The sequence below is a fragment of the Elephas maximus genome, chromosome 6 (genome assembly GCF_024166365.1).
Source record: "Elephas maximus indicus isolate mEleMax1 chromosome 6, mEleMax1 primary haplotype, whole genome shotgun sequence".
Taxonomy (NCBI): domain Eukaryota; kingdom Metazoa; phylum Chordata; class Mammalia; order Proboscidea; family Elephantidae; genus Elephas; species Elephas maximus.
This window is the reverse complement of record NC_064824.1, coordinates 30,110,777-30,133,227: the sequence shown is the minus strand read 5'-3', so window position 1 is coordinate 30,133,227 and position 22,451 is coordinate 30,110,777. Positions and strand designations below refer to the sequence as shown.

The window sequence follows — 22,451 nt, the reverse complement described above, 5'->3', positions numbered from 1 at the left end:
CAAAACGAAACCCATTGCTGTTGAGTCAATTCAGACTCATAGCGACCATATAGGACATAACTGCCCCATTGGGTTTCCAAAGAGTGGCTCCTGGATTTGAACTGCCAACTTTTTGGTTAGCAGCTGAACTCTTAACCACTGTGCCACGAGGGCTCCACTGATAGTTATAGTCATGAAAAAAAAAAAAAAAAAATTAGAGGGCTGAGGAAAATGTTTTTGAAAATGCTCGTGGAAGGGGGGAAATTACAGAATATGCGTAGTATCAAGTCTAGCACATAACTGGAAGGGAGGGAGGAAGAGAGGGAAGGAAAAAAGGCAGTTGCCCCAAGGTGGCAGAAGAACTTAGAGAACAGTTTTCCATAAATATAAGTAGAAATAGTTTTAGGAAGGAGTGGGTAGTGAATATTTCAAATGCTACAGAGATGACAAGGAGGATGAGCTCGTTAAAATTTGGTAATGAGGTCATGGTTAATTTCAAGAGGGCAATTTCTATGGAGTAGTGGGCCAAATGGTTGGGGTTTCAGGAGATAATGAGTACTGGGGGGAAAAAACACTGGGCTTGGCCATTTTAGAGAAATTTGGCAAGAATAGAAATGTTAACTGGAAGTGGTAACCAGACCAAGGAAAGGATTTTTGAGGAGAGGAGAGATTTCAGCATATTTTGAAGGCAGGAGAGAGCGCCTCCAGTATGTGAGAAGTTATAATTTTGAAATGAAAGTATGGTCACTTTCTTTTAAAAGTACTTTATTTCCATTTTCAACTTGGCCATTTCTGGGGGGTCATTTTGGTTTCAAAATTATAAAAGAATAACACATTTAATGAAAAGAATGTTGCTGTAATAGGCCGTTGCAGCTAACTGTTGACTGGTTCATTAGTTCATTGAGTGATTGATACATTTCCAAAACCTTTACTTGAGGGGGGCAAAAAAAAATCCACAACAGTACTAACTGAGCATCTCTCTCCCTTTATGCTCACTTGAGTGCCCAAAATGAAATTTCAGTTAATTACCAAAGCATATTTAAATGTCTACTTTTAAAAGTCTTTTCAATTCTGGACTCTAGTACCTCTAAATTTTAAAAGTAAAAATTTAATAATTAAAAGTGCAATAGACTGTATGCCTTGAAATGTGGATTTTACTTTGTGTAAACCATACCCCAAATTGAACAAAAAGTACAATGGAAAAGTGGGGCCTACTTTTTAATAATTCCTTTTGACCATATTTTTAATTCTTACTGCGTGCCACACACTGTTTAAAAGTTCATTATTTCACTTAATTCTCCCAACAAGTTAGTTATCCCCATTTACAGATGAGGTAAGAATTTGAGTCATTTGTCCAAGATCACACAGCTGAAAACTGGAGTCCAGACTTAGGTCTGTTTGACTGCCGGAGGTTGTACTTCCGTCTTTGAAATCTGCATTTTGAGTCAAGTAGATCTCAGTTGGCAGCATATCATTTTGGGTGTTTTTCCCTTCTTAGGGACCAGCGTGAGCGGCCTTCTGCTCTCCAGCTCCTGAAGCACTCCTTCTTGAAGAGAAGTCACTGAACAAGCATCAATACTTTCTTCCCTGTTCCGCTATAGGTACTCCGTTACTGTTTAATTGTGGGGAATGATGGTTAAGGGACCTGTTTTCCTACTGGAAATTCAGTCTAACCTTATTTAGCCTGATCCTCTAAATGTCACTAACAGAAAGTTTTGATTACATATTAGTCTCCTCAAACTTCAGCAAGATTACCTATGTATGTGAGAATTTTCTTTAAAAAAAAATTATTAGTGTTTACAATTTTGACTGTCCAGAAAACACAATCTCTTGCTTTATGATAATTTCCTTTTATTTTTGGCCTGTCAACTTTAAAGTCATTCGTTTAAATAAAATGTAAAAACAACTTGTATTTCGATTTGTAAGCAAAGATTCAATTCTTGCAAAGGAGACTAGAGAAAGGAAGAGGATAAGTTAAAAGGGGTAGAGAGAAGACAGTTTACTTTTGTAGCAATCTTAAGTTCATAGATTCTAGGAGCCTCAAGATCTAATAGGAGCAACTAAGGGTTATGACATTTCATAATCAGAGGATTCCTGAATGCCTCAGATGCCTCCACCTACAAGTCAAGCTATTCAAGGTGGTTCCATAAACCTCAAGGTGCTCTCCCTGTAATTTACTTGCAGTGATTTAAGGTTTTCACCTATTTGCTGAGTGAAATTAGATCATTACCACATTCAGAATTAAAAAAAAATTTTTTTTTTTTTTTATATGGGAGACTCAGGTTTGATTCATGGGGATGCCTCAGGAATGGGCAGTTTTTCATTCCACTGTGCATGGAGTCACCACGAATTGGGGCTGACTAGACAGCAGCTAACCACAACAAAACCAGCTGGTGGGACAAAGGCTAGATCTGTTAAGAGGAACTCTAATGAGGATACAAGCTTTTTACAGAGAACTTTGCTCATTTCACTTGAATGGATATCCCAGCTGAAGTCACTCTTCACTTTATTTCCAGAGCATTGGTAAACACCGTAATAGTGAAAATGGGTAGTTAAGAATTATTACAAGCTGTTTTAAGTTGATGGATTAAGCAGTTCTGATAAGGTTTCTATTGCTGTAGACCTCATTCATCTACTCAATTTCACTGACACCCAATGGTTTAAGCTACAACCAGGTTTTTTTTAAATTGGTCACCATTGTTTTAAAAGGGCACAACAAACAATGAATTATAAGGTGCGTTCTAACAGTAGTGTCAGGCTTTGTCAAAATCTATCTGCTTCTTTTAAGTTTTTGAGAAATAAGTGTGAAATGCAGCCCAGATTTGATAAACAGATTTTACTTTGGCCATCATGTTACTTTAGACAGGTTGGTGTGGGTGTATCTTACTTCCTTCTCTCAAATTTATTCTCATATTTGAAAATAATAAAAGGGATGAACACATCCTTCATGTATCAACATGACCTGAAACACGTCATTTTGTAAAGGTAGACCTTATTATTTTCCATTTTAGGAGAGATCTTCAGCATTCTTACAAATCTGAATGGTTGTACCTGATTTTGAAGCAATTTATACACTCAAGCCTGTTAAACCATATAGGAAAAGGGCAGGGAGTAAGACACATTTCCACCAGGTATAGAGACATCACAGTAATAGATATATGCAGTTAACACATTGACCCATCTATTGATAAATAATAAAATACTGAATACAGTATTAAACAGAACCTTCAAAATTCTTAAGTTTTGTATAGGCAAGCCTTGACCCTAAGGGCTTTCTGTTGTTTTTGCCACTCAGTTTTTGATACCCAATTGTTTGGAATTATGGTCTTTATTATCATCACCCGTATGTGTTCCCTCATTATATCTTCATTTAGGAGGAAGAGGGTCTGAAAGGAGGCTGGGAGATAGCTGGGGGCTGTTAGGGCTAGTATTCATTGAGCTCTCACAGGAAAATAGGACTTTGTACCAGTTTGAACTGGTTCAGTCATGGTCAATGACGCAGAACTGGAACAGATCTGAGTTTTTACAATTTGGGTGATCTGAGTGGCTACGGGAATGGGTTGAACCCCTGGGAGACTCACAAGAGGCAGGGTTTGAACCCCTGGGAGACTCACAAGAGGCAGGCGTCGTGAACCCTTTCAGGAGCCTGATTTGCATGAGATTGGATTATTGCCAGGACTGTAGAGAGCAACACATCCCAAGCAGTGTGGTCAGCTGCCATCTTTGAGACATGAAATCTGATGACAAGAGATTTGGTTGCTATGCAACACCCCCGCTGCCCTTGTTTTAATGGAGATTAAGTTTCTAGCAGGGCTTCTACCTGTAATTTGTCCCCTTCTGGTTTATCCAACTTCTAAAAACTCAGGTCTGATTCAATGTCACTTCCTCAGCCATGACTGAACTAAGAACTGGTTTGAAGCTGTTAGAAAGAGGCATATTATCATTTAATTCTGGCTGCTGTTTGAGTTGGTAATATCATCTTCATTTTAATCAATGAAGAATAAGGCTCAGGGCTAAGAAACTTTCTGGTAGGTGGGAGTTGGGACTGCCACCCGGATTTGATCTGACTTTAAAAAGCCCTTTCCCTGCTGCCTCCTACAGAACCAGCTTATGATCAGTTACATCCTGAAGTTTCACTCTTAAAAAACCTCCACTGAGATGCTGATAAACAAATTCACTAGTTCAGTTAGTCCTTTGGATTATTTAAATGGTGTGAAAAGCTTTTCATTTTCACTTATCAACAATACTGCCTTCCCCCCCATGAGGACTTCTTTTTTCACCAAGTGCAACATCTCCTAGTTTTCAAATGACATTCAAAAATGTTTCATTAACCAAAAAACCTAGTGCCGTCGATTCCGACTCATAGCGACCCTAGAGGACAGAGTAGAACTGCCCCATAGAGTTTCCAAGGAGCACCTGGTGGATTCGAACTGCCGACCATTTGGTTAGCAGCCGTAGCACTTAAACAATACGCCACCAGGGTTTCCAAATGTTTCATTATGTATTGAATTTTCCTTATGCTCTGGGTCCAAGCTCAACCAAAGGAATTTAAACTCCCAAGTTCTAAAAGTAGTCAACTCTATACAATCTCCCTAACTTCGACCTACTTTAATCCCACATGCCGGACTTTGAGAGTTGCCGTGATGTGAACAGCGAACTCTGGAGTACGTGCTTAGGGGGATTCATGTCTGCTTTATCCAGTCCCTTCTGCATGAACGCTACAGCACTCCTGGCCTTCCAGAGTGTGATGAGTACATCCAAGGTAACAGCCCACTTAATCCACCCATTTAGCAGCAAGAAACGCCATCACCTACCAGTACCAGTCTTTACTTGCTGCACTTACAAGTATTCGTTTAAAGCAGCGATTTAAATACAGAAACTTGCATTAAAAGCTTTCCAGGTGATTCTGCCAACTTTAAAGTACCACATGTAATGTAGTCTCTATCATCACTGGTAATCCGCAATTAAAGTTAACAAGGAAAAGAGACAGCATTATTTGTGTATGTCCCAGTAAAGCCGAAATAGCGAACAGTCCTGGAGAAATAGTGCTTTTTTCTATTGCTGTGGGTGCTCGAACCTGTGGAAAAACCATGGCTGAATTCATCCCTAGAGCAGTTGTTTCTACGGATTATGACTTCAAAGACTAAGGAAAACTGATTTTGGGCATATACCTAAATATCTGTAGACTCTAAATAAGCCTCTTAATTCCATGGCAATCTGATCAAACCCCTCGTTAGTGATGCCCTACTTTCTTCTGGATGATGTTGGGAAGAGAGAAAAGGCAGATCATACACTAGAGCTAAAACAAAAACATACACCATTTTTTTCATCGTATTGAAAACAACACTGGAAAAAAGAAAGGGAAAGAACGATGGCCTTGGGTGTATTTGGTTAAGTGCAATTACTGACTTTGTAAAGCTCTTAAATAAGAGCCATCTAACTTATTACACGCTGGTAAAGGAGTAAACTCTTACTGGTCTTATCAACATAAGATGAGGAATATGATTTAAGGATAATTCTGGACATAGTAGTCACTAAGTGTTTAACACACTCAAGTTTTGAAGCACCGGGATTGGCCTTCACCATTGCCCTAATATCCAAATTCTACTCTTGAATTAAGATTCTCTTTAATGCCATCTTTTCTATTTACCCTTCCCTTACCACATACGCCTGAAATCACATAGCATTATGAATAGGTACTATCTTTGACATGTCGTAGGTAAGGACATTAAGGCACAAAAAAGTCAAGTGATTCACCCAAGGTCAGCTACTTAGTGGCAGGGCTGAGATTGGAAGGTTGACAGTCTGATCCCAGAGTCCACGCTTTCTGATATCCAAAGTTACTTGGACCGAAAGAGTCAATTTTATTACAGACCTTAATTCCCACCAACTGTTATTTCTGATTCGCACTGATATGTTAGAGCCTTGGATTTATGTTGTCAACAAACAAATTTTATTAATTCCTTGTATGGATACCGAGAAGCTGAAATATACATAGACATATACTCCAATTTTAGATTTTCTTTCAGCAAACATCTTATTTAATTGTCCTTGGGGCTTCTGAGTACATTCAGAAAACCAAATCACAATCACTAGTGACAACAAATGAGTACATGTTAAGTTTTTCAAACCAAGTGAAGCTGCTTGAAAAACAAATGTACCTTAAAATATAAAAATGTACTCATTTAACAAAGAAAATAGGCAAATTTAACCAACTTAAGTGCCAATACTCAGGTTTTAAGTGAGGATTCCTTCCAACACTTGGAAATAAATAAAACTAGATAACTTTCGGAATTTACTTTTGAGATTAATGAATCACAATGAACAGGTTAAGTCACCTTTATGAGAATTACTTCTAGCCATATAAACCTTCAATTTATCTTGTCAACTCATCACCTGAAGAACCTGTCAGGCAGAAAAACCAAACCCAGTGCTACTGAGTCGATTCTGACTCATTGCGATCCCATAAGGTTTCCAAGGCAGTAAATCTTTACCGAAGCAGGTTGCCACATCTTTCTCCCGTGGTGCAGCTGGTGGGTTTGAACCCCTGTCCTTTTGGTTAGCAGCCCAGTACTTTAACCACTGCACCCTCAAGGTTCCTTGTCAAGCAGAATAGATACTGGTAAATAATAGAATAGAAAAAGGGGAGTCACAGAGGCAAAAGCTGGCTGGGCCCAAATCAACACCGTGGAGAAGAGTTGGACGCATAGTATCAGACCCAAAACACGAAGCGCTCTAGTCCCACTGGCAAGATCATCCCTACTGTAAAGACGTGTGTTTCAAACTTTTCTCACAAAACAAGCAAACTTCTGATCACTTGGCTTACACACAGGCGGGCATACGACAATCAAACTGCTCACTGATTTCAGATATTAATGTAGCTCTGAATTCTCCAATTAACACATCAGTATAACCCGGCGTCCCAGGAGAGGGCATAACGTGCTGCTTTTCCAATGCGAGAATTCCTGTTTAAACTAGCCTACGATAAACAAGTGGGCACATGACATCAGCACATTTCATCTTGTGAGCTCAGTTAACCTCGAGAGTGGGATTTGTTGATCTTTCAGCAGGGTAAATGCAGTAAAATATTCCCTCCCAAGTAAGCCTCTGGGGGTAGACGCCGCCAGCTTTCCTGATTTCCAGAAATACCCAATGAGTCTTCATAACAAGAGCTCTCAAATTTTTCTCCAACAAGATACTAAAAATCACCAAGCAATTTAAGCACTGTAGTAGGCAAGAAACATTGCTTTTCATTTAGATATTTCCGAAAGGTAAGATATCTTGAGAATAAAGCTGTCTTCTTTTATAGATCTCACCTCTTTCCATATTAAACACAAAACCCGGAAACATCTAATCAACTCAGGGTACGTACAGAGTACACGATATTCATGCATATATAAGCAGTGGTTTATTTCAAAGGTTGGTTAAGAAATAAAAATCATCAATTTAAATTCTCAAATACAAAAAAAATGTACTTGAAATGCTTTTAAAGCAAGGAATCTGGTAACTAAGAAAAACATTCTAAATTTGGTTTTCTGAAGTAGACCTTTGCTAGTCATTTCTTTAGTTCAAAGAGGAGAAAAAACCAAAACCAAACCTGTTGCCATTGAGTAAATTCCGACTCATAGCAACCCTACAGAACAGAGTAGAACTGCACCATAGAATTTCCATGGAGCACCCCGGTGGACTTGAACTGCCAACCTTTTGGTTAGCAGCCGTAGCTCTTAACCACTACACCACCAGGGTTTCCTCAAAGAGGATAAGAAAGGTCAAAAAATGTACCAGTTCCCTATGCAATTACAACCCATTGGGACAAAGTAATGCAGTAAGTCCCTCATGACATTCCACATGAAAACCATGTATCATGGCCGAAACTTTCTTTAAATGACTCTGAATACAAAAAATTTAACCAGAATGAATCTGCATACATACAGAAGATCAAGATGAACATGCAACTGCTTTCAAAGACAAACCTAGGGATAATCACATGACTTTTCAGGATTTAAACACTTCCAACAAGAAATGGATCTCAGGTTAAACAAGAAAAAGGAACCAGGAAAGTATGCAAAGTCTTACCACTGAAGGATACCACCACCAGTTTTGTAAAATTAGGCTTTTGAGAATGTTTCTGTGAATAAACACCTTTTATTTGGTTCTAGAGAACTTGATATTTTAAAGTATGCTTGGTAAAGCAAGAGGGTCAGCAAACACTGAGGGGGACCCTCAAGATGGACTGACAGTGGAGGCCAACAATGGGCTCAAACACAGGACGACTGTGAGGATGGCGCAGGAGCGGGCAGTGTTTTGATCTATTGTACACAGGGCTGCTATGAGTCGGAACCGACTTGATGACACCCAACAACAACAACAAGGCAAGTAATTAGGGACACAGCTCACTGTTGGCGAATAAGGTGAAAGAGGCAGAAGTAAAGCCTTTCTCTGCAATATGCTTCTGCATAAAGATAACAAGCCTGTGATCTGGGGAAAACGCAACTTAAAAATGAATCACTCTCTTATAGAATGTTTAAAGATAATGCTTTTTAATATTTCAAATATTTTTGCAAATCTCATCAAAATGTATCACCTTAACAGTACTTAGCACATGTGGAATTTCATACCTAAATTTGATGATACTATTTTGGTTTATTTATGGCTACTTACAAGAAGACTCAGTAATAACGTCCATTCACCGGAGTCTTTTCTTTGGTTGAGCCTATTGGGACCAGGCTGATGACTATTTTATGCAAATGAGATGGTTAAATCAAATTCATGGTAATATGAATTATAAGTTTTCATGTAATGGAAATGAACCTTAAAAGGATTTTCCATATTTATCCCCACTGTAGTTCTGAAAGCTTAATACCCTGTTCAGAGGTTAATGAGTCTGAATAGCTCACACAATCCTGTAAAAATTACAACTGGCTGCCCTTTAATAAATAAAGTTATTGTAAAGAATTACATTTACAGAGTGAAAAGTGAATACATAGCATTTCAGATTCAATTTTGGAAGTACTAATAGTAAGTACTGACCCATAACAATATACACTAGCTACCTTTTTTAACTGTCCATCATTAGCACCAATATAGATTCAACAAAATTACCTTTATTCCCACATTGCAAAACAATTCTGCAAATTCTTAGTGAAGTTTTAGTCACAGACCTTAAATATTCACATTGTTTTCTATGTCATACTGAAAATAAGTTCACTACTTTTCAAATAGCTTTACAAAATCTTATTAAAATTCCTGGTATTATCATTCCCAATTATACAGTAGAACAATAACCCTATCTCGATTCACATGATAGCTTCTTAGAGGTTTCACATCTAAAGTTTTAACCAAGAACAAAACCCTTCCCTCCCTCATCTTGAACTCAGCTTTATTCTACACTAGTCCTTGGATTATGTACCACTGTAAAAGTATAACTGTTATCAAAATTATGTTTATGGATACAATATTATGCCATACAAAGCAACAAAGTTACATGTAATGACAAAGATTAGTAAAGTTATGCAAGACAAGAAAACAAATGTTAGGACATGCTAGCTAGGCAAAGTCCCTAGAAATAGGCTCCTATTCTCCTAAATTGAAATAAAATTGACGAAAGAAGGAACAATTACCTTAAAAAAATTATATAACTACTGGTAAATTACATAACTGCTAAATAAAACACGGGATTAAACTCTAGTATTTACAACTGGAACACGCTTGAGTAAAATTACAATTGTGCACATATCAGTGGCTTTGTAACAAAAATAATTCATATACATAGAGGAAAAACGAAGATAGGTTTCAGTTCAGTAGAAGTTGAATTCAGCCCAGCTCAAAGACACTCAACAGCTTGAAGATGTACCACAGAATAAATTCAAGATTAGCTGACAAACCAGAGCCATATACTGGCATCTAACAGAAACTTTAAACAAGTTAGTCTGTCATTTGTTCAGAAGTCAGATGACTGTGCAAACCTCAACAGGAGTATATTGAGATGTACAAATGTAAAACCTCCACTAGTGGTTAAGTTGGAGGCTGAGTTTCCTGATAACAACCAGAAGTTACAAATACAGGTATAATGCACAGTGATCTTTTTATTTATTCTCAGAATATATAAAAGAATTGAGAGAGCAATAGGTTTTATTTCATTTTTATAAGGAAGACTGCATTCGCCTGAAAAAGAAATACGGCATCACACACAAACACACTTCAGGGAAGGAGTATGTTTAAGAATATGGTGTCGTTCTGAATGCTAAAGAAAAGCAATCCATTTACTGTTACAACATGTAGTGTTAAAGTTCCTTGTTTAAGAAAAAAAGAAGTACTAATGCTTCACTGTGTAAGTTTTCGTGAATTCAGTTTCCAAATCATAATAACCTACATAACCATTATTAACAGCTCTGTTTATAGCACTGCAACAAGCCAACAAACATTTAAATGCACTTCACATCAAGAGAATGTAAACTTTATTTTCTCCTCTTCAAGCCTTCAGAAAACTAGGGGCTATTTCAGCAGCCAATCTGGTCAGAACCTCTGAGGGCAAAAGTTCAGTGCCTCAGTATGAACGACCGTCCGTGGCACTGCATACCCATCCGGTACTGAAGTGACCCCCTTCAGTGGCTTCCAGTAAGGCCTAGAGTTTAAGGTTAACATGAAAAAGTGCCACCTTGCTTTAGATTAGTGATGGACTCCAACACAAGATAAAATAAAGTTATTCTGTATATTGTTATACTTACAAGCAGCTCCAATCCTGAGTATTTACGGTAATATCTAAACATACAAAAATGTATGTACATTTTTCTCCACTTTCTTGTAAACAGTTGTCAGTATACTGTTTTATCCCTTTATCATCGAAACATGCAAGTCATACATACAAGTATAAATACACAAAAGAAAACAATTTACACTCATTCAAAAGCCAAGCAACAAAAAACTTGCTACAGTATTCAAATTATAAATAACGAATGCTTGAGGCATCTCATATTCCTAGAAGCAGCCAGCCATTCATCCTAATGTTCTTAGCTGCAATTGTGGAAATACTGAGTTTTGCACCTTCCATGCTTGTACAGTATTTATAACACTATCATATGTGGAGATAAAGATTTGTTTACTACAATCTCTCTTCTTTTCAGAATGAAGAATAAAGCAGCACTTACAAACACTGAAGCAGTGGCCGCAACGGCAGCTGTTGCCACTGCTAGGTCAGGAGGAAGTTCTCCATTCTAATAACTTTTAAATTAAAAAAGTAAAGGAAAAATTGACCTAAACAAATGATTACATGTTCATTCCTTGGGCACTTAACAGCGAGTCCAGCATGTCGAATGTGTCTTTGTAGTCCATATGCTGGCTGTTTGTACTGTACTCGTGATTGGCATCAGGACCGTTGGTCTCCACTGGCTTCTTGTCCAGTTTCACGAGGGTGCTGAGATGTCCGTAGCCCACCTGGTATGTGACAGGGGGAGGAGGGGGTAAGGGATGGTTAAAAACAGAGTTGTGAGAGGATATATACTGCTTAACAGAGGAGGAAGAACTAGATGAACTACCTGAACTTTTGGAACTTTTGCTCATTTTGGAGTGGTGGTTGTGAGGTGCGTCATTGACATGCAGCTTCTTCCTTGAAGAGCTGGAACTAGAGGAAATGCCATCACTGCTCAGGCCCATCGGACTCCTCAGGATAGTGGGTGGTATTCCGTCAGCACTGTGCTTACTGCCACCACTGCTGCTGCCACTGTGTGAGTGGGCGTGCTTGTGACTACTGGTGTGGTGGCGGTTGGAGGGGTGCTCCTTGTGCTTGTCCTTGTGGTCTCTGGTAATATGTGGGCTTGAATGCTTACTCTTCCCACTGCCTTCATCAGAAGAGCTGTGTCTTTCTGAGGACGAAACTTTTATCTTCATTTTCAGTTCTTCTTTACTGGCATTTTTATCAGTGGGTGGTATTGGGATCCGTAATTTCAGTGAGCCGCTCTTTTCCTTTTTATCGGCCATGTATTTTTCAGGCTTTTCAGGGTTTGTGATGGGAATTTTCATTTTAATGGGAGAAGTTACGGAGCTGCTGCTGGCTGCCTGTGGCTGCACGTGTTTGTGCTGCTGTTCTACCTGGGCAGCTATATAGTGATCCCTTACGTCCAGGTCAAGAGTTTCTAGTTTACGTTTTTCTCTGTATTTATCTAAAGACATTTTCTGAGGAATTATTCCAGGTGCAGCAGAAATTGGCCCGTGGTGTTTACTGCTCCCTGCTTTATGAGTATATTCTTGCTTAATAGAAGAATGATCAGAAATTTTTTCAGATCTGTGATGTAATCCTGAATGCAGTGATATAGAAGGTCCCTGCTGGAAGTTGATGTTGTACTGGCTACCAGACAAAGATGTCTCCTGTTTCTGGGAATATATCTGTTCTGTCCTTGCTGACTCTTGATCTTGAGGCCATCCTTGGTGTGATGACAGACTGTATGAAGTGCCCGGCATTCCTGTTGCTAGCAATGACAAATTATCAGATGTATGGCTGTCCTGAACAGAAATATTTCCTGAATTTAGAGGTACTGGTGCAGGGAATGCTGACGTAGATGGTTTCTGAAAGCCTGGGTTTGTAGGCACACCAGTGACACTATCTACTAAAATGGAATTCTGGACCAACGATGAGCCAAGAAGCGGTGTCTCTGATACTTGTCCATCTACTTTTGGCTTCTTAGCTGCCTGATTAGCCTATTTGAATAAAACACAAAAGAAGCAATGACAGCAAAGGAATTTAATACAGATTTCTTTGCTTATAAAAACTCGATATTAAATATATGGAAATAAACACTTGGGGTTCAAGGTTTTATGTTGTCAGTAAAAAAGTGTCTTATTAGAGGCACAATAGAAAGCTATAAAAAGTTGAAAGCACTCGTTTTAGAATCAGATTCAGGTTAAATCTTACTTCAGCATTCGAGAAAATAATTTAACTTCTCCATGCATTAGTTTCCCCATTTGTAAAATGAAGATAATACTTCCATCATAATTTATCAGAATTAAATAGGAAAATGTATAAAATACAAAGTCCACCTGACAGGGTTACTATTAAGATGAATAAACTAAGTGTATAAAACTTATGAGTCTAATATACTATAGTTATTTAGGAACACTGGGAAAGAAGAATATTTAACTCAAAATTTCAAAATTTGGTTAGCAATATAACTGTTAGATCAGTGACAAACTGGTATTCTGTTAAACCCTACCAATTCTCTTACCCTCCAGTTTCGAATCCTCTTCAACCTACTAGGCGTTTTCTCCAATATTTGTAGAAACTCATGTGTTAGCTCTAAAAATAAAATTTAAATTTAAAACTTAGAAGGTGTCTTATGTATTTCTTGCCAGTGGGCAATATTAAAAAAGAATTTCATGATTTCATCTACTTCATTGTTACCTCCTATTCAGAAGTAGACACAGCTCTGAACTGGTTGTTTTCAAAGCTGAAATCCTTTAAAAAAAAAATTACCCCCCTACCCCCCGATATTATGTTAATTTATAGTCTCTAGAAAACTTATGAGCATTAAAAATAAAATCCTCCCCAAATAGAAAATCTCCATTAGGCTATCAACACAGTACTAACTGCTGTAGACAACAGCCATCAGCGGATTCTTTAAAATTAGTGGGCAAACGTTTGAAGAAAAACAGGGAATTTGTATAATTTCAACATCATCTCTCCCAAGATATTTATTAGTTATAATGAGAAAAAATAGCAATTTTACAGTGGAGAAATCCGGCAAACACACTGGGGAAATCTGAGTAAAATCTGTAGTTTAATTAATGGTATTGAAATAATGTTAATTTCTTAGTTTTGATAATGATATTGTTATGTAACATTAGCAGAAGTTGGATTAAGAAACTCTGAACTGTTTTGCATTTTAATTTTAAAATTCATAATTAAATGTTAAAAAAATGAAAAAAAAATCCTAGCAATAAACACTATCAACGTATTAATATTCTACCCCGGTCATATTTTTACATCAATCTCTTCTTAAAGTTAGGACTACAATGAGATGACCCACCTTTCCAAAGTGGTATATAGTTCTACACCCCAAAATAGTATTAATAAAGTTATCGGCTACTCTCAAGACAAATGTTAATATTAGTTAAATGATCTGAATATCACTTAGTATTAACCAAATGCCAATTTGACCCCAATACTGGGCGGTGGGGAGGTGCAGGGTGGATCTTCAGCAGAGACTATACACATTCATTTATTGTTTTTTCAGTAGAGACAACGGTAATAAGCTTGTTAATACTGGTCAGGAAAAATACCCAAAGAAAACTACCCTAGGCAAATGTGAAGACTGACAATTAATACAGTATAGAATTTCTCTCAAAAAAGCAGTGACCATACATAATTTGACACCGTTTTAAGTTCACAAGCTGTGATAACTCTCCAAAAACTAACCTGTGAAAAGGCGTGCTAATACTTACTCCATGAACAGAAACCTAGCCACTGATTTCTCAAGATGCAATTTCTATGACAATTTCACAGATGTTCTCTACTAAAGTCTTATGAGCTTTTTGATCTAGTTTGGAAGAAAACCTAATGCTTGGACTTCCGGTTCTTCATCTGAAAAAAAGACCATGTTTCTACTCTGACCCTAGTAAATCTAGCAGATTCATGATACTTTTGGGTCCAAAATGTAATTATTTTGACTCAATTTCTTTAACAGATGAGTTGTCAAAAAATGCACGTAAAGTTCCTGGGCCACAACTTGGTACACAGCCAGCACAAATGTAAGCTTTGTTTTTCTTAAGTTTCCTACTCTATTAAAACTTATAGCAGAGGAGAAAAAGGATCTGTCAAATAATCACTGTTAACATAAGTAATTAGCTACATGCACAAAAATCAAGAAGGTGGTGCTTAAAACAAGAGGTCCCTCTCACCCAGAATTAATATACAGAAAAATCCAAAACACAAAGAAATATATAAGGGGTTTATTATTAATCATTATAACAATAGCACTAGCAGCAACAACAACAAAACCTTACAGCTAGGTCAAGTTTCCTAAGCCAGTCTCATTTTTGGAACACTTAGTAAGTTATTTCAGTAAACACTGATGCTTCAGACCCAAAAAACCAAAACCCGGTGCCATCGAGTTGATTCCGACTCATAGCAACCCTATAGGACAGAGAACTGCCCCACAGAGCTTCCAAGGAGCGCCTGGTGGATTCCAACTGCCAATCCTTTGGTTAGCAGCCGTAGCACTTAACCACTACATCGCCAGGGTTTCCATGCTTCAGACACCAGACTAAAATTCTGATACATCTTAACTCATTGCTGTGGAGTCAATTCTGACTCAGAGTGACCCTACAGGACAGAGTACAGCTGCCCCACAGGGTTTCCAAGGAGCAACTGGTGGATTGGAACTGCTGACCTTCTGGTTAGCAGCCAAGCTCTTAACCACTGTGCCACCAGGGCTCCGAAACATTTTAATATCTTAAATTTTAAGTTATTTTTTCAGTGCTCAAAGCAGAAAAGGCGACTACATGACATAATATGGTAAAATTCTCAATGTGTTAAGTTTCCAAGATTCCTATTTAATTGCTCCCCAAATGAATAATGGACCTAGCCACCTGTTTTTGTGTACCCCATACCCATTCATTTAGAAATTATCTATAGCAGCTCTTCAGCTACAATGGCAGAGCTGTCCAGTTGCAATGGACCAATTGCAACTGAGACTTATGGCTCATAAAACCCTTAAATAGTATCTGCCCCTTCACAGAAAAAGTTTGCTGACCCCTATTTTAAAAAAACATCAAAGATTTTATTGGAAGATCACATTTCAAAGCTACAGGAGTCTCTCACTTTATGTAACAGAGACGTCCTCAGAAGCAACAGATGTAAATTGTTTTCCCATTAACTTCGTTTTGTAAAAGAAATTGGGAAAAGCCCCCTCTCCCAAAAAGCTAAAAACCTGACATACCAGTTTAGGTCAGTTAGATAGCTTATTTCTTTCCAAAATCTACAGTATTGGTTAAAATGTTCTAATACCCCCCAAAATCTCCCATCTCTGGCCAGCTTCTCTTATTTCTCAGCTAGAGAAATTACTTTCTTATCAGGACACCCCCAAATTCCATGTTCATAATTTACAGAACTTGTATCCCCAATTTTTCCTTGTCTCTTCATATTTAACGCAAGGCAACAATATACATTTTGTCGTCAGTGGCACTACCAAGCAAAGAATTATGGCACCCTGAAAATCCCTTTAGCTCACTGCTTCACATTTTATATTAATATGAAGAGTTAACACCCAACTTTGACTCTACACATTTTAAACTCAACAAAATTAGTACATTTTAAAGTAGGTATACTTGCACTACCAACCTACAGCATTATTGACCATATTTCTGTGAAAAGTACTGAAAGGGCTTTGGATACTCAGTGGCAGTTAATATACCTTCAACTTTTTTTTTTCTTTAGGCTAAGGAATTCTTATCTTCACTCTATTCATTTGTTTATATAATTATAGTTATGCTTTAAAGAGTCTTTTGAAATACAAGCTGAAATATTAACAGATGAAACGACATCTGGGATTTAGCATCAAATTAGGGGCAGGGCTGAACTGGGCAGAATCAACGGGACAATGGGTGCAAAGGGATTTACTATTTTTCAAACCTATACAGAAGTAGAGAATTTTTCCATAATAAAAAGCTTAAGAAATATTTTTAATGTAAAAAAATTGTTTCTCTAAAAGCCTTGATTCTACTTAAAAAACCAAACCTGCTGCCGTTGAGTCAATTTTGACTCATGGCGACCCTATAGGACAGAGTAGAACAGCCCCATAGGGTTTCCAAGGAGCGCCTGGTGGATTCGAACTGCCGACCTCTTGGTTAGCAGCCTTAGCTCTTAACCACTATGCCACCAGGGTTTCCTGATTCTACTTACCATCTAGTAATTCTAGAGTAACTGTAGGATCCACATATTCCCACCAATGCTTTCCATCAGTTGACACAGGAATCTCCCAATTGGACCATTTGCAAGCCAAATGAATGCATACACATGCTATCACTGTTGGTTTGTACTGAAGACAGAAGGTTGTAAGATGTAGACTGTTGTAGAGCAGGTTTGCAAATGAACAGCCATAGAAATTCATACATGTAAAACAAAGAAAAATATTTACCAGTAAGATCAGAGCAAAAACAAAATGGTAAGTTTTCTTCTTTAAGTCGAGTACAAAGCCTTATTTTATTAAATTAAAAGCTAACACTGTAAGTTATATAAAAATTCTGTACTGAAATACCTATACAGATTATGAAGTACCCCAGCCCTTACTCTCCAGGTTATTATTACTATATATAATATTTTATCAATACTACTAGTACATCAATATTCCTAAAAATTTGTTTTTGGACCAAAATTCAAAGTATTTGTCTTTATTTATAAAAATCAGGCAAGTTAGTGTATATTTTCAATAATCACAATTTAGTAACATATATAAGCACAACACTTTTTGAATTCTTCTGTAGTATTTTTGTTTCTTTTGTAATTTCATGGCGAAATGTAAAGAAAAAGAAACAGAAGACTATATAAAACTGACAAAGTAATTTTAATGTCACATCATGATCAGGGGTTATACCATCTGGTGTGGCTTAACCAGCATTCTTATGACCAACAAAATTCTCAAGTAAGTCAAAGAGAATTTAACACCTATCTATGTAAACCCCGTTTTCTTTTCGGCAAACCACAAAGAAAACTTACCTTTTGCTGAACAGCTTCCAGGCCCAATGTTGCTAAATATTAAAAAAATACTACTTTTCTCTCTACTATATGCCAAAAATGACACGTCACAGCTGGCCTTTTCTAACCAAATTTTTAATTTGTCTTTTTTTTTTGTTCAGAATTACAAAGAATAGAGGTTAAATCTCAAAAGCATGTATCTAAGAAAACAGATTCGTATTTGCCAATCTAAAATTTTTAATAAAACTTCTTAATGTCAAAAGAAATTAGGGACGATACAAAGCTGGTTTGGTTCCCTCTTCCCCGAAGACCCATTTAAAAAACAAACTTAAATCATTAATATAATCAATCTAGAACAGAATAATATATATTAAAGCCTCTTTAAAACTAATTTTCAAGTTCAGTTTCAGAATTGATGAATATGTTTAATGGTCAACCACAAAGCCATCACACTTTGCTTTATGTAAACTGAAAAGGAAGTTTTTGAAAGTAAAATTGTACTTCTGCAAGTCCATGTAATGATAGGACTTGACTACTTCTAGTTTACTACTAGTGGATATTTAACAGGGAAAAAAAAACAAAAAACAAAAAACCCCAAGTTATGTAAATTTTATTTAAAAAAACTTAAATGACTATTTTAAGGTTAGGGTTGGATCAAGGTGAAATTTTTAAAAACTGTCATTTAACTATAATTGTAAACTAGAAATAGCTTTATACTTACCAAGTGGCTCGAATTTCTACGTTAAGTTTAGCTCTTTGTAATCTTTAGCTGCTATTCAGGCTACCAATTTTAGACTTATGCACTCACAAATCGAGAATATGTCATCAGAAAGCACCACTACACTTCACATTGTGCATTTAACCCCTCTGTGCCAAAAGTCCCTTGTACAATACACCGCAAAGCAAACAGGAAGGTACCACCACAGTAGATGGTCCAGTCTCCTGTTGCAACAAGGGTAAGAGACACATTGAGGGGGCCCTGCATTAAAGGAAGCTATAGTGTGCTACAACAGTGCAACAAAGAGGGTCAGGATAACAACCTGTTGGTAGCCATGAAATAGGATGTCTGTGCCAAATCCTTGCTTGCTGTAAGAAAAGAGAAAAAAAAAAACGAAAACGATACTATCAGCTTTAACATGCTACCATCAAAAAAGCTCTCAACACAACAAAAACTTCAAAGATTTGTACACAAAAAAATAAATTTTACTTACTACTTACAAATATCACAAGAGCGCCATCATTTTCTATACTACTGAAAATCTTCAACAACATTCACTCAAATGTTTCTTGCTATCCCCCAAAGATCTGAGAAACAAGCCGATTTGCTTTTAGCTAGCCAGTTACAAGGGCTAAACTTGTTACTAAGTTAAGCACCTAGTCAGCTAAAAGGTGCAATAAAGCATTCTCCTGGATTTAAAAAAAAAAAAAAAAAAAGAAGAAGAAGAAGAGAAGATTTTGAAGTCTAATACAAAATACAAAGAGTTGCCTGCCAGACTTAATCCTCAGTCATCATATTTAAGTTGGCTTAAGTACTTCCATCAAAGAAAACAAAATAAAACAAACCCCCACCCCCCAAAACTCAGAACTGCTGTTTTTCACCATGCTACTAAACATCAACAGAAAATAAACAACCTAGAAACATCTTAAAAGTGTAGATACATGAAGCTCCACTGTATTATTTAAAAACAATAATTATTTGCAGAATCCAATTAAAGACAATGTTTATAAAAGATACTTTAGGGGGGAATAAGGATGCTTTAACAGTGGTCCCCAGCAGAAAAGCAGTTTTTAACAACTAGCTTCTTTAGACACTGAAAACGGTTTTGTTCCCCACCCCCCTTCTGCTGTCTCTTATTGTTCTTCCCAAGAGGGATGATACCCTTGCTTTAATACCCCTTTTGTTCAATTACATTCATAATCACTGACATACCTTTCCCCTCTGCTCACCTAGGATCAGTTCACCTCACCTCCACCCTTTTTCTAATAGGCCTCAAATTCCTTTCCAACTCCTATTTTTTATCCTTGGCACCTGTAATCCCTGCTACCCCTGTGGATCACCAAAACAAAGGTTTTACAAAAGGGATTTGGGCTTAGCAGAGTTGTGCTAAGGAAGAGGGTCAAAGTATCAGATGTCTTGTAGGCAGTGACTTAAGTATGGCATTCTTTCCTGGTGGGGAGGGAAGGAGAAATCACAGAAGTGAAAGGTCCCTGTAAAATGACATCAGCCAATTCTACAGTGAAGTAGCATAATACCAATCTTTTCATCTCCGAAGGAGGGAAAAAGGACTTTACAGAAACCAAATTTATGTTCTCCACACCCAAACACTAAAATTTGTAGAGAAGGAAGGAAAAATAATTTTAAATTGCTGTAGGAGTTTTCACCTAGGAGTGTATCTAAATTCAAAGACCTCTGAACAGTCACTGTACAACAGAGGAATAACGCAGAGGAAAACGTTCTTTGTTAGCTGGAAGTTGTAATAAAGGAAAAAAAAAGAGACACCAAACATGAAAGAATGCTTTTTAAATGGAGTGAGATGTAAAACAGTTTTCTGAAATGTTAGTGAGACAAAATGAAGTTCAACATATATATGGTTTACACTCTTAAGAATTGGTCACATTTTAAACATTAACAACAACAAAAAAAAAACAGATTTAAATATTTTGTTTTGGTTGATGAAATGACCTCATGCCTCTAGATTCATTAGATATAGGAGAACATTTACAGGAAGTATTAAACTTTTATAAAGAATTTCAAAGAAGGGGACTCAAATTTCACAATTAAAAAAAAAAAAAAAACAACCCAAAAAACAACCTATTGCTGTCCAGTCAATTCTGACTCACAGCAACCCTCTAGGACAGAGGTTTCAAGGCTACAGTCTTTACGGAAGCAGACTGCCACCTCTTTCTCCCTTGGAGCGGATGGTGGGTTCAAACCGTTAATCTTTTGATTTGCAGCTGAGTGCTTTAACCACTGTGCCACCAGGGCTCTTTCAAGCAAGAATACTAAGCTGAAAACCCAGTTTCATTTCCTAAGTTAAAAATATATAAATAATATACATATTAACCAATATCAATAGCTTCCTTCAACAGGCGCTCAATTTGAAGCAAATCATATGGCTGTTACTCTGACCAAGCTTAACTACGCTAAGCTTTTTTCCTTAACTCAACATTTACACTTAGCTATCTATATAATTCTATACTATACTGTGATACTGGGGATAAAAATGTGCTATGAAATACATTTATATAACCATAAGGGCTGGAAACCATAATTAAATGTTACACCTTACAAATCACAGCATGTGCTTTTAAGATAAAAAAAAAAAAGACACCAAATACGTAAGTGGAATTTTAGAGGTCCAGTTCTTAACAGCTTTTTTTTGTTTTTGAATGCAGTCATTAATATAATAAAATCCTACCTGGGCATAAAATGAATTCAGTTTAGAATGAATAAAATGTGAGAATATTTAGGTAAAGACAAAAAACAAAACAAAAAGATCTTCAAATGTCTTACCCATTTTAATTAGGATAAACCTAAAGAAGTCTGGTGGTAAAAGAATGAAACTGCAAAATTTCATCTTCAAAAAGAAAGTAACAGAAAAAGGCACGCTACAGGTCCCAAGTGGTTGCTATTAGTGCATACACTTCAAACAGGAAACAGGAAAGCAGAAGTAAGAAGCATAACAACATGCGACTGTGTAGGAAGTATTTGTAGGGATGCGACAACAGATACACAGGATTCATTAACAGGAGGGACAGATGTTCCACAGGCTTTACAAGCAGTCAACTACTGCAAAAACTTCTACTGTTTATAAAAGGTCTAACAGGCACACCACAAACTATGTATCATGCTGTATTTATTTTCTCACTATATATAAAAAGGAAACCATTTTTTAGTAATGCTAAAGAATGTTAAAAATGTATTAATTCTGTTCAAATGAATATGGGCAAAACATTTCCAAAAATGACTAATCTAACAAGCACAATTTTCATCTGAAACATTTATAGTTGTCCTCAAAATTCTTAAAACTGGTATTCTTCAAGAAGTCAATGAAAATTCAGCATAAACCAGAAATTAATATTATTTTTTGCACCTATGTATTACTGGCCCACAATTTAAAAGTTAACTGAAATAGGACTAGCACAGCCCGGTGGGGGTTGGGAGGAGTCCTAAGATTTGGAAACCCTCAATTTTTTAACGAAATGAGACTCTCATCTAAGATTAAAGAAGGCTAACTCACCAGGCAGAAGAACCACAACAGAACTAGAGGAATAGGCAGATGCAGAAAAGTAAACAATTATACTTTAAAATAACACTTCCCCTCATTTTAATAAAGCTTAACAAAACTCTATAAGCACAAAAGAGCATATAAATCAATTACAGGTAACTTAAAAGCACTAACACATCTTAAAAGCTTCAGGGACTACTTACCTCTTACTAACTGGGTACATTTCACCACATCTGTGTGTGGGTGTTCAATGGTGATCTCAAAACCTGAAACGAAAAGCACTTTTTTTCCCCAATTGCTTATCACTGCAATACTTGCCTGAGAAATGCCATCCATCACACAACCACAGATGATTACTATATTCTTCATTATTAAAAAACCAAAGACAAAGTTAAAGCTTTTCATTAGTTCCATACACTCATTATACCTCCAATGACAAGAAATTATCTCCTCTCAAAAACACTGTCCCAATTATGAAAATAGGTATCAAAGTTAGCTGAAGAACAAGGGTAATATTTATTTAAAATTAAGTTGTAATGAAAGTGGGACTGTCCTCAAGT

General features: G+C 36.9%; 2 protein-coding genes across 9 annotated transcripts in view; one reads left to right on the top strand and one right to left on the bottom strand.

Annotated features, from left to right (window-relative positions):
* MAP3K19 (mitogen-activated protein kinase kinase kinase 19) overlaps positions 1-1,838 on the top strand; it is a 67,016-nt gene extending 65,178 nt beyond the window's left edge. For all 4 annotated transcript variants that reach the window (XM_049889220.1, XM_049889224.1, XM_049889221.1 and 1 more), the window contains one exon: positions 1,478-1,838. In XM_049889220.1, the coding sequence (XP_049745177.1) occupies positions 1,478-1,544 (67 nt within the window). In that variant the 3' untranslated portion in view covers positions 1,545-1,838. The remainder of the gene's footprint in view (positions 1-1,477) is intronic.
* A 4,563-nt stretch (positions 1,839-6,401) lies between these two features.
* Positions 6,402-22,451, bottom strand: part of CCNT2 (cyclin T2) — a 45,711-nt gene continuing 29,661 nt past the window's right edge. For 2 of the 5 annotated variants that reach the window (XM_049889225.1, XM_049889227.1), the window contains exons 5-9: positions 22,095-22,157; positions 18,703-18,748; positions 16,871-17,034; positions 13,197-13,267; positions 6,402-12,672 (exon numbers count right to left, since the gene is read on the bottom strand). In XM_049889225.1, coding sequence (XP_049745182.1) covers positions 11,245-12,672; positions 13,197-13,267; positions 16,871-17,034; positions 18,703-18,748; positions 22,095-22,157 — 1,772 coding nt within the window. In that variant the 3' untranslated portion in view covers positions 6,402-11,244. The other 3 variants (XM_049889226.1, XM_049889228.1, XR_007518083.1) reach the window with 3 other exon arrangements.